The 13,225-nt window shown below is 43.1% G+C and overlaps 1 protein-coding gene across 4 annotated transcripts in view; it reads right to left on the minus strand.

Annotated features, from left to right (window-relative positions):
• The window catches only part of ZBTB49 (zinc finger and BTB domain containing 49), a 36,968-nt gene that overhangs the window by 4,400 nt on the left and 19,343 nt on the right, over positions 1–13,225 (minus strand). For all 4 annotated transcript variants that reach the window (XM_023740222.1, XM_023740221.1, XM_023740220.1 and 1 more), the window contains 3 exons: positions 6,124–6,197; positions 3,799–3,881; positions 3,548–3,709 (listed from right to left, as the gene is read on the minus strand). In XM_023740222.1, the coding sequence (XP_023595990.1) occupies positions 3,548–3,617 (70 nt within the window). In that variant the 5' untranslated portion in view covers positions 3,618–3,709; positions 3,799–3,881; positions 6,124–6,197. The remainder of the gene's footprint in view (positions 1–3,547; positions 3,710–3,798; positions 3,882–6,123; positions 6,198–13,225) is intronic.

A 13,225-nucleotide genomic window follows, 5' to 3' on the forward strand; every position in this document is an offset into this window, starting at 1 on the left:
AATATGTATGCTGAGCAAATAATCAAAGAAGCTGGACTATATGAAGAAGAACAGGGCATCAGAATTGGAGGAAAACTCATTAAAAACCTGTGTTATGCAGATGACACAACCCTGCTTGCTCCAACTGAAGAGGACTTAAAGCACTTACTGACGAAGAACAAAGACCACAGCCTTCCGTATGGATTACACCTCAATATAAAGACTACAAAAATCCTCACAACTGGACCAATAAACAACATCATGATAAACAGAGAAAAGACTGAAGTTATCAAGGATTTCAATTTTACTTGGATCCACAATCAACACCCAAGGTAGCAGCAGTCAAGAAATCAAAAGATGCATTGCATTGGGCAAATCTGCTGCAAAAGACCTCTATAAAGTGTTAAAAAGCAAAGACGTCACTTTAAGGACCAAGGTGTGCCTGACCCAAGCCATCCATGGTGTTTTCAATCACCTCATATGCATGCAAAAGCTGGACAAGAATAAGGAAGACGGAAGAAGAACTGATGCCTTTGAATTATGATGTAGGCGAAGAATATTAAATACACCACAGACTGCCAGAAGAACGAACAAATCTGTCTTGAAGAAGTACAGCCAGAATACTCCTTAGAAGCAAGGATGGCGAGACTTCATCTCACGTAATTTGGACATGTTATCAGGAAGGACCCGTCCCTGGAGAAGGACATAATGCTTGGTAAAGTAGAGGGTCAGAGAAAAAGAGAAAGACCCTCAAGGAGATGGACTGACACAATGTCTGCAACAATGGGCTCAAGAATAACAAGGACTGTGAAGATGGCACAGGACCAGGCAGTGTTTCGTTCTGTAGTACACAGGGTTGCTATGAGTTGGAATCGACTGGTGGCACCTAACAATGACAGGGCTGTTTCTCCCAATCGTCCTGATGAACATATCTTATTTTACACATAAATTCTAACAAGAGTCTGTTCGACTTTCTTTAGTTTCCGAAGCCAAAGAAGTGAGCGATGGAATGGGGGAAGGCCCACATGAAGGAGATGATACGGGGAAATCACATATGGCAGCTGGTGCACGCCAATGAAAGAAGAAAAAAAAGAACTAAAAACAGGCAGATGAAGACAACTTCTAGTCAACCTGGCTGCCTGTGCATCCACATTTACCTCTGATTCCTCCCAAACACTATTAAAGAAACATGGAACACACGAATCATCACTTATCAACATGGTTAGGTTCCAAAGACCAGGTTATGAGAAAATCAGCATTACTCAAAAATGGAGGATGACCACACCATTACATAACTGCCAAATTACATCATCACATAAGTGCCAAGTTACGTCATTACATAATTGCCAAATTACATCACTACATAACTGCCAAACCATTGAGAATCATGGCCCAGCCAAGCTGACACATAACCTTCACAACCATCACATCCAGTGTTACTCTTGCCTCGCACCTTGGCATTTGTTACTGCCAGATGTAAGTCATCAATGCACAAAATTGTTGGATAGCAGATTTTTTACTATTGTTGTAAACGCGAACTGTTGGATAAAGGGGTAGTCGATAGTGAGAAGTAGGTGTATATAAATCCAGAAAGACAAGGGTAGCAGGAGAAGAACAATGGCACACACATAATGTCAACCAAAGTTTGGAAGATAACAGTAGTGGGTACAGTGGCAAATAACCTAGCATGGCAGATTAAGCTGAAACCCAAAGCCACTGCAGGACTCAGAGTGGCTCATGAAGCAGAGGGGCCAGAATTCCAGACCCTCAGCTTCACCCCAGGTAGCTGGCCTGCTCCCTCTCCCAGGACAGAGAGCTCCAGAGCCAGGGACCTGGCAGAGGCAGGGACGTGGCACCATTCTGAGTGGGGAGCTTAAGCAGCAGCCTACGTGCTGAGTCCTGGGCCATCCTCAGGCCCCTTCCCTGACTTGGCTCCCCAAATTCTCGCACCCAGAGGTATACTACGAAGGCAGGAAAGGGTAAGGCTTGCCTCTGGAAAATGACCCAGAGACTGCCTCACAACACGGGCGCCTGCGTGAAGTCCTCCAGTGGCCGCCCCCACACAGCATCCAGTCGTCGTTTCTGTGCCCATTTAAGACACAGGAGTGAACAGCTAAGGCCAGTTATTATTAGAGGCCGTCAGGAAAGTCTCTGCTAAAAAAGATGCCAAGATAAAAAAAAATTTTAAATGCAGGGGACAGAAGAAAAGCAATGATTATACAGCGAGGAAAAGAACTGTATACATAAAATTAAAAAAACACAACGTTATCAAGCAAAAACACTCAGAGAAGAAACAACTCTTGAACATTAAAATCATTACAGAAGAAATTAAAAATTCAGTAGAAGTGTTAGGAGATGTAGTTGAGAAAAGCTCTTAAAAAGTAAAACAAAAAGAAAAGAGCAGAAGAAAACTTGGAGGAGGCACACATGTCAGAGCAGACCTGTGCTCCATAGGGTTTTCAATAGCTGATTTTTTGGATGTAGATCACCAGGCCTTTCTTCCAAGGTGCCTCTGGGTGGACTTGAGCTGCCAACCTTTCGGTTAGCAGCTGAGCGCATTAACTGTCTGCACCACCTAGGGACTCAGAATAGCCATGGAGCTGCCTGAAGTTTTATCCAGGAGAACTATATAGAGTTATGGTGGGGAGACACAAAGTAGCCCTCTGGCTCCATTCCAGAAGTCCCGCCCTCTTTGAGATACAATTACAATGAGATGAGCTCTGAACCAAGCCCCAACTCCAGGCTTCCCACAGCTGGACTCTGAGCATTCCCATTTGCTCTAAACAAGTAATCATCAAAATCTGGAGGCATCCTTTCACCCCATGATTCAGCCAGCACTGTCCAGCACTTGCCCAGTTCACAGACACACACACCCCACAGTTCAGTGGAGGCGAAGTGTGTCCGAACCCTGGCTCTGACAGTGTGACCACCGGTAACAGGTTACCTGAGTCTCCGTTTCCTCACCCGTGCAGTGTGCACTCTGAGGCTGTGGGCTGCCAGCTTTCTGCTCGCCATTCTTGATGACTTCACTGACGCTCGTAATGAAGCATCAAACACCCAGAGAAACGACCTTTGCTTTATAAATAAATGATCTCAATAAGCCCTAACTCTTTGACCCTAATATGTGTTCCTAATACTCCAGCAGAAAAAACCAACCTGCTACTGCCCACACCTGCCTCGTGCTCTTGCATGAAGCTGCACTCTGGCGAGGGCTGCACCCACTGCTTGGGCACCATGTGCATGCCATCCACACTAGTCACTGCCCACACCTGCCCATCCAGACCGTGAGCACCTGCCAGCTGGGCTCTGTCGTAGCCATCTCTATCCTGAGCGTCTAGGACAGTCCTTCTACCTCAGAGACACTCAGTGAACGCCTGGCCCACGAATGTCTGAATGAAGAAAAGCAGGCCATGTGAGGTATTAAAGAACTATCATTACTTCCATTCTACCTATGAGGCAGCTTTCGCTCCCTACTGAGACAAAACCAGCTGAGGACGAAGCAGGAACAAAGACCAGCGCCCTCCTGCATCATGGGGAGGACGGCTGACTGCCGGGTCAGACAACTCACCGCAGGCTGAGCAGCTGTAGGGCCGCTCCCCTGTGTGCCGAATCCGGTGCTTCACCAGCTTCCTCTGCATGTTGAAAGACTTCCCACACTCATCGCAGGTGAAGACTTTGTCAGCAGTGTGTGTCTTCTTGTGCTCCTTCAAATTACTGAAGTTACTAAACCCTGGAGAGACCAGAAGAGGTGCGAAGGTGAAGGGCTGAGGACATTTTAATCAGTCATCTTCAAGCAGAAAAGCAAAGACTCAGCGATACCTCGGCCACAGATGTCGCACAGGTGTGGTTTTTCTCCTGAGTGGATGATGATGTGACGCTGGACGTCCCCAGAGGCGGCAAACCTGCAATGCAATGTGAAAATTCAACCCAGAGCATTCAGACATCATGGTGAGCCTTTGTAATTGCAAGTCACTGAGGGAGGGAGGAGCCGCTCCCTACATCACTTCAGAATGTCATCAAAGTGGCCGGAGTTCATTCGAAGTGAATATTAAAAATCGTTATTTTTGTCTTTTTTAAAGGAAAATAGAAAACGATGCAAGTGTTCTGTTTTTAAGAAAAATCTTTCTATCTAGTTTCATTAATCTTTCCTCCTCAGTTTTACAGCACAAGATCAGACACTGTCTGGTTTAGCATCGTGAGTGGCTATGGCGACAGAAAAGAGAGTAGACTCTGGAGCTTGTGAGTTCAGAGCAAAGCGAGGCCCCTTGTGCCCTTGTCGTCCGGCCGGCGCAGCTGGGACCCAGAGGGACAGCATCTCAGCACTGTGGTGCCAGCCAACGAGGACAACCTCTAAAGGGCCCTGGGCAAACTCTGGCAGGGTCACAGCAGGTGCAAGCCTGGTCCCTTTCACCACAAGGTGAAGTGCAAGTAGGAGCTCCAGTGTTTCACGAACCAAGACATAAGGCTGTAAGGTTTTTGAGAAAATTCTGCCCCCTCCACCACCCTGAGGATCCCTACAGAATGCGCGCTCTCTCCTACTCTCTATGGGAGTCACGATGGAGATTCAATGACATAAGTCCTAAAATCAATCAACAAAGGGAAAGCAAGTGAAGAAAGAAACCAAGTGTTTATTCAGCAGCTGCCACATGCCAGGAGACAAGCTGGATGCCTGAATAAACATCATCTCAGTCACTCCTCTCCACAACACTGTAAGGCAGGCATTTGCATCTCCCCTTTCCAGGTGGGGAAGCCGAATTCAGAGACTGTCACTAACTTCTCTAAGGTAGTAAGTCCCAGGCCCCAGATGTGGAAAGCTATGCTCCTTCCATTTCACCACGCTCCACAGCAGGATAATTCACTATGTCTCAGGGGAGATGTTAAGATGTTACATATGGTTATGATTTTAAATGCATGCCTCACTTTTAAATGGAGTTCAGAAGGCTCACAGTTAAAACGCTCTGCAAAATAAGACATTTGAGGGGCACAAGAAAAGCGACACCATCCAAAGCAGCAGGTCTGTGCTACTAGGTGTCTCAAACGAGGGGTTTTCAACACCTGGCACTGAACATGGCTTTCCGTAATCATGCAGCTAAGACCAAGAGGGAGGCATGTTTGGCTATGCAGCTCTTCCTTCCGGTTTTCTACCACCTGCAGAGACAAGTCTCTTCCCAGCGATGAATCAAGAGCTGTCTCTCCCTCTGGCATCCATCCCTGCAGCCCATGCTGCAGAACTGATGAGAGGACTGACTGACCACAGTGACTCTTAATGGCCCCCAGGCCTGTCTCTCCCCACCAGACTCAAGAGCAGGAACTTGGCAGAGGCAGAGAGTCTGTACTGTTAAATTTTATGTTCCCATCACAGCACTCAGCATACAGGTGGTTCCGAATAAAGGCTGAATGACTATGTATCCAGGGCAGGTAGGAAGCTCTGTGACTAGCACCATCCTGGGTGATGCCTACTATCCTAGCACAGCCATGAGATGACATGGGTGGAGGGCAGAGCATATGGACCCTGATATTTAGCCCAGGTGACGGGGAAGGGGGCCAAGGCTGCAGCCTGTGTGCACAGAGAAGCAGGTGATCTTATTTATACCACACAGCATAGAAGAATCAAACTGCCACATATCATTCCATCTCAAGTACAAGGCCCTCTGTCACCAATTCTCACTTCCCAAGTCAAAATCTGACCCACCCACCAGGCTTAGCTTCAGCTTCCCTGCTCCCACACAGCCCTTCGGGATCTGTGACCATGGCCCTTCTTACCCCTTCCCTCTGAAGTACAGTCATTCAGGTTGAACATTTCATCTCTACTAGACAGTGACCTCCTTGGGGGCATTAGTCTATCTGAATAGGCATTTGCAGAATGAATGAACATTTTAGTATAAAATAATTTTGTTCCATATGAAATCCCACTTCCTTCCTAAGCCTCCTGTCCTAGATTTTCTTTCTTGTGATTAACCTCTCTATATTTTTTATTATTATTCTCATGTGTGTCACATGGAAAGCCAGGGTTTAAGTTTACCTGCATTCCTCAGGGGTAGAGTAAGCCCATACGTAGCATGTGTGCGAGCCAGAGCTGCAGAGAACAGGGATTTTCCAAGATATTCAGACTCTTACGCACATAAGAAGCAGCCTAGCACTGACCTCTTTCCACAGATCTCGCAGATGTACGGTTTTTCACCAGAATGCCGACGTAAGTGAGTCTGCAAGTTACCTGCCTACAAAAAGAGGGAAAGAAAAAAACACACCAATAAGTCAAAGGGTTTTTTTTTTGTTTTTTTTAAGGTTTTATACATTTAAAAGGAAAACGGACAGATCTCTCCAGGTTCCAGTCTGACTTCCAAATGAAGAGCAGATGAACACAATTTCTGAGAAACCATGTGCAAGGGCCAGGTTCTAATACTAGGGGTGGCAGCTGCCCAGCAAGCTGCTGGACAGGTGATGCATTTAAATTCTGTACCCCTGAGCCAAAGTCATCCCTGGAGCCCTGCGTGTGCCTTATCTCAGGAACATCTCTTTGCACACACTTTTGCGGTGCCTCCTCTCAGACGGGCCCCAGAGCACTGTGGAGGCTGTTCTGGTGGTCACTAAGCCTCCATTTTAAATGGACCTCAATATATTTCTCTCTTATATTTTTTTAACTTAGACCATCTATCCACGTGAAAGAATTCTTTGAAAAGTGGCACTTGTACATGGTAATTGCAATATTTCTCATTTCTTTCTAAACAGCATGATTTTGTTTATAAAGAAAGCTGGACGTTTCCAAAAAAGTGAGTCCTCTGGCAGCACAGCTGGTCCTTTCCACCTGACAGGTCTGTATTTAACCTCTGTACAAATCAAGTCAGCAGCACCACGGCAGACATTAAGTTCATGGCCTTTCAGGTTCCTAATTTCTGAACTAGCAAGGCTTTACAAAAAAACCACTTATTTAAATGGCAATCATAAGATAGGTTTTCATGTGCTAATCAACAGGAACTTAATATTAAATTGCTTACAGTACAGTGAAATTAAAACTGCAAACGCCTTGGATGTTTAGAAGGCTACTTGCTAATGTTTCAGATGAGGATTTGGAAACAAAGTTTCCCATTGCTGTAATTTAATTGTCTCAATCTGCCATTTCCCTCATTTAATTTTTTACAGGGTTCTGTTGCAAAAAAAAGGAGCCCTGGTGGCACAGGGGTTAAGTGCTTGCCTGCTAACCAGAAGGTCAGCAGTTTGAACCCACCAGCTCCTCTGTGGGAGAAAGATGCGGCAGTCTGCTTTCATAAAGATTACAGTCTTGGAAACTGTACAGGGCAGTTTTACTCTGTCCTATAGGGTCACTATGAGTTGGAATCGACTCAACAGTTTTTTGGGGGGTCTGAGTTGCAAAGACAGAACAAAAACCCCTGAAATGAACAAATACAGGCCAAGAGTAGTAATGTGCGGGCAGTGTACACAGAGATGAGCCCGAAAAGGGGAATAAATGATAACGGCAAACCAACAAACTATGCCTTTTCAAGTCTGCAAACTACATTTTAAAGAAAATGCGAACACAGTTTATGGTTATAGGTTTGAAGATGAGTCTGAAGTCTATCCATGAATGGAAACTTCCAAGTATTAAAAAATGTCACCCTGATACAGCTCCAACAAGGAAGAAAAGGCCTGGTGATTTGCTTCTGTTAACATTACAGCCAAGAAAACCATGTGGAACAGTTCCACTCTGTAACACATGGGGTCGCCATGGTTGGAATCAACTTAACAGCAACTAATAACAACATCAGGTATAATATTCCTATCAGACTCTGGGAAACACAGTTAGATACCACATTTTAGACTCAAATATGGCTTAGAAAAGACTAAGGTTTATTTTAGACAACCAAACAGAAAGAATTTGGCAAAACTTTGGAAAATATGTAGCTTTTTACAGAATGACTACTAGTAACAGTAATAAAACAACAAATATTAACAGCAATACACACTTGTTGGAATTCTAACTTGGGCTATGCACCCTTAGGCCTTTACATTCATTATCAAATTAGCCTGGGTAGTTGATAATGTCATCTCTATTTTCTAGATGAAAAACTGAGATTCAATACAAAAAGTTACTTGCCACAGTTACATAGCAAATACTTGCTTGGGCCAGAAATTAATACTGGGCTTCTATGAGTCTCAATTTGTCTCCTACACCTCAGGAAAACCTGAGAACACGGAAATTTCTAACCTAGACATAACTAACCTACCATGCTCTGAATATTCAGTATGACAAAGAGTCGGCCACTCTGGAAACAGCTCATTTGAGTTCTTGCTGCTAAGACAGTACACCACTACCGTTTTACATGAGCCACTTCCAAATTTCAGAAAAGCTGATTAGTTAACACCCATCTACCCAACTGTTCAATTATACCTCTCTTATTTTATTTTTTAAAATATGTATTATGATTGAAATGCATTGAGTTAATATTTACCAAGGCTGCATTTTCCTCTTCTCAAAAACCATAATACACTGTTTTCAAAGCAAACGCAATCAAACTGTCTTCCACTTAATATTATTACTAACAGTAAAAACCATTTCAAGTGTTCTGTTAGCTGTATTTGATAAAAAGTGTGAAATCAGACTAAATTTAAAAAATGGAATAATTCAGACCAAAAAATACAAAAATACTCTCAGATAAAACTAAATCAGACAGCAAACTGAGGTCTACATTATTTTAGCTTTAGTCAAGTGTTTTTACTTTTGGTAAAATTTTGATATACTCTGTTGTTGCTGTTGGTGCCGTCGGGTCGGTTCCGACTCATAGCGACCCTACGTACAACAGAAGGAAACACTGCCCAGTACTGTGCCATCCTCATGATCATTGTTATGCTAAAGCCCATTGCTGCAGCCATTGTGTCAATCCATCTCCTTGAGGGTCTTCTTTTTCACTGACTCTCCATTTTACCAAGCATGATATCCTCCTGCTCCAGGGACTGGTCCCTCCTGATAACATGTCCAAACTATGTGAGACAAAGTCTTGCCATCCTCGCTTCTAAGGAGTATTCTGGCTGTACTTCTTCCAAGATAGATTTGTTCCTTCTTTTAGCACTCCATGGTATATTCAAGATTCTTCGCCAACACCATAATTCAAAGGCGTCAACTCTTCTTCAGTCGTCCTTATTCACTGTCCAGCTTTCACATGCATATGAGGTGACGGAAAACACCATGGCTTGGGTCAGGCGCACCTTAGTCCTCAAAGTGACATCTTTACTTTTTAACACTTTAAAGAGGTCTTTTGCAGCCGATTTGCCCAATGCAATGCATCGTTTGATTTCTTGACTGCTGCTTCCATGGGTGTTGACTGTGGATCCAAGTAAAATGAAATCCTTGGCAACTTCAATCCTTTCTCTATTTATCATGATGTTGCTTATTGGTCCAGTTGTGACGGTTCTGTGTTCTTTACGTTGAGGTGTAATCCATACTGAAGGCTGTGGTCTTTGATCTTCATCAGTAAGTACTTCAAGTCCTCTTCACTTGAAGCAAGAAGGTTTTGTCATCTGCATAATACAGGTTGTTAATGAGTCTTCCTCCAATCTTGATGCCCTGTTCTTCTTCATATAGTCCAGCTTCTCGAATTATTTGCTCAGCATACAGACTGAATAAATATGGTGAAAGGATACAACCCCGACGCACACCTTTCCTCACTTTAAACCACGCAGTATCCCCTTGTTCTGTTCGAACAACTGTCTCTTGATCTATGTACAGGTTCATTAGGAGCACAATTAAGTGTTCTGGAATCCCCATTCTTCACAACGTTATCCATAATGTGTTAAGAGACACATAGTCGAATACCTTTGCATAGTCAATAAAACACAGGTAAACATCTTTCTGGTATTCTCTGCTTTCAGCCAAGATCCATTTGACATCAGCAATGATATCATGGTTTCACGTCCTCTTCTGAATCCGGCTTGAATTTCTGGCAGTTCCCTATTGAAGTACTGCTGCAACCACTTTTGAATGATCTTCAGCAAAATTTTACGTGTGTGATAATTAATGACACTGTTCGATAATTTCCGCATTCAGCTGGATCATCTTTCTTTGGATTAGGCATAAATATGGATCTCTTCCAGTTGGTTGGCCAGGTAGCTGTCTTCCAAATTTCTTGGCATAGATGAGTGAGCACTTCCAGTGCTGCATCATTTGTTGAAACATCTCAATTGGTATTCCATCAATTCCTGGAGCCTTGTTTTTCACCAATGCCTTCAGTGCAGCTTGGACTCCTTCCTTCAGTACCATCAGTTCTTGATCATATGTTACCTCCTGAAATGGCTGAACGTAGACCAATTCTTTTCGGCATAGTGGCTCTGTGAATTCTTCTCATCTTCTTTTGATGCTTCCTGCGTTATTCAATATTTTCCCCATAGAATCCTTTAATATTACAACTCGAGGCTTGAATTTTTTCTTCAGTTCTTCCAGCTTGGGAAATGCCGAGCACGTTCTTCTCTTTCGGTGTTCTATCTCCAGGTCTTTGCACATGTCACTATACTACTTTACTTATACTCTAATCATATCCTAAGTGCACAGACCACATCTTAGAAATTATCTATAGTTGAGTCCATGAAAACTCTAGCAAGTAGCAATAATGGTAATAATGGCTATCATTTATTAAGAGATCACTTATGCATAAAGCAAGGAGCCTTGGTGGCTCTACCAGCCACTTGGTGGAAGAAAAGACCTGGTGATCTGCTCCCATAAAGATTACAGTCTTAGAAACCCTATGGGGCGGTTCTATTCTGTCCCATACAGTCACTACAAGTTGGAGTTGACCTGATAGCACACAACAACAACAGGCATAAAGCAGGAGTTCCTGGGTTGTGCAAATCGTTAACGAGCTCGACTACTAACTGAAAGGTTGGGGGTTCGGGTCCACCCAGAGGTATCTCGAAAGAACGACCTGGCAATCTACTTTCAAAAAATCAGTCACTGAAAAAATCAGAGTAGAACTGAAGCACAGTTCTACTCTGACACACCTGGGTTTGCAACTGATGGATCCATGAAGCACTTTGCTAAACAGCTGCAATCATTATTTCACTTGATCATCCCAGTATCCTTATAAAGTAGTATTAGTCCCATTTTGCAGAGAAGTAGACAGAGGCTCCGCGAGGTGAGAAACCAGCCTTGGGTTATACACCTGGAATCTAATGCTCTTAAGTCAGTACTTGTGTGCTGACTCCAAAGTGCTGTTAACCCTCTCCTAACGAGTGTTAGCAATAAAGGAATTTCAAAGAAAAGAAAAGACCTAACATGACTTGTTTAATAATTTGTATAATAAACTCCTTATGATAGTAACTTGAATGTCACAATTTAAGCACGAACAGACCTAACACATAGATCCTCATTTAACTGCAGCAGAGTGTTTAATCAACATTAAAAAATAAAAAGTCAGTGAATTATAAAACTTTAGAGGTGAAAGGGATCTCAGATCGTAAAAGTCATCTCATTCAGGAGTTCTTAGACTTTAGGATTTCACTAACTAATAAAATTAAAATTAAAAAAAATCTAGGGATTAACATAGAGATGTCATCTAAATAACAATGATCGGTATATTGATAAAAGAACCCGAAGTGTGCACCACATCATCTCCAACATTTTATAACTCAGGAAGAACTCACTGTCTCTAATTTTGCATTTTCGCCATGGACCAGGTACAACTCTGTCCCCTCTGGCATTGGCCCAAATCAGTGCCTTGGGAACCATGTATCTAAGCCAACTTCCTACAGAATACTGGAATCGCTTTAATAACACTCCCTGGACACAAGGTGGAGTCCCTGAATGGTGCAGCTGAATGGCTGGAAGTTCCAGTCTACCCAGAGGCACCTCAGAAGAAAGGCATGGTGATCTAGTTCCAAAAAAATCAGCCACTGAAATCCCTATGGGGCACAGTTCTACTCTGACACATATAAGGTCACCATGAGTAGAAGTTAACTCAATGGTAACTAGTTTTTTGGTTTTGGACACAAGGTAGCCATCCCACTGCTAAATAGCACTGCTGGGAAAACACTGAGCCTCTCAAAACTTGTCTTTCTGTAACACGTGCCAATGCTTCTATTTCTGCCTCCTTGGAGAAACCGAACAAGTCTGTTCCTCTCCCAAAAGAGAGCTAAACAACCCAAGTTTTCTTTCTCCGACTTCTCAGGTGACAGGGATTGAAGCCTATCACTATCTTAGTTTTTTATCTTGTATCCTCTGGATATACTCCAAATTGTCCATGTTCTACTTCCTGTGAATGTAGACTCGTGAAAACTCTAGAGTAGGGATGACTTTTACTTCCTGAGCTCTAGTGTCCAGAGTTATGCTAATAGGTATCTTCTTGCTGCAACCTAAGATAACATCACCTTTTTTGGGTGACATACCATACTGCTTGCCGACTCACTACTAAGGTTGTGGTTAACTTTTTTTCTGTTTTTTTTAAGACTAACTTTACTAAATAATAAATTCTGAATAAACAGGATGAAAGATTAACTCTTACTGGTAAATCTGTTTTCTAACTTTCGAATCTTCTAGAAGGCAGAATCTTTAGGAACGCACTTCTGGCAAAGCAAACACTGTGGCAAACTACATTGGGAGCATTCTGATCCACTGAAACCACAACCATTTATTCCAGTTCATTACGATAAATGATTTTTTTGGCTTAAGGTGAGGGCTTATGGGTTTGAGGGTATTACTTACTTAGTATCTACATAGACAACATGACTGCCCCCTTGATCTGGAATACCAGACTTCCACTTCATCAAATGCCTGCTTGTCTTCAGGCCTCACCTAAGCAACCTCAAGCAGTCCGTGCCCTTGCCTCACCCCAAACACCCACACCTTTCAGGCAGGAAGTACTACTCTCTCTTCCTTGCCCACACTGTTCCCCATACCTATTCTGTTGCAACACTTCTGAGATCTCATTGTTCTTATCAGTTCACATATCTAGTTCTTCCTCTAAACAATAAGCTCCTCAAGGGCAGGAACCATGCCTTAGTCTTCTTTGTACCCCCCAGCACGAGACAGAATTCCTTGGACGTGGCAGGCTCACAACAAGCACTTGTTGAAACACAGTCCTTGTTCACAAAAATTTCACCATTCACTACGAAAATAAAAAAGCAATATGCATCTGAAAACTGTAATTATCTACATGTAAAAATCTAACAAAAATAGATACCAACAGAGTAAAAAAGAAAAGAGACGAGGATTTCCATAGTGTCTGTCAGACATGGCTACCCCCTGCAGGCTTCAAAAGGTACC

Source organism: Trichechus manatus, unplaced genomic scaffold (assembly GCF_000243295.1).
Source record: "Trichechus manatus latirostris isolate Lorelei unplaced genomic scaffold, TriManLat1.0 scaffold00150, whole genome shotgun sequence".
In the NCBI taxonomy this organism is placed as follows: domain Eukaryota; kingdom Metazoa; phylum Chordata; class Mammalia; order Sirenia; family Trichechidae; genus Trichechus; species Trichechus manatus.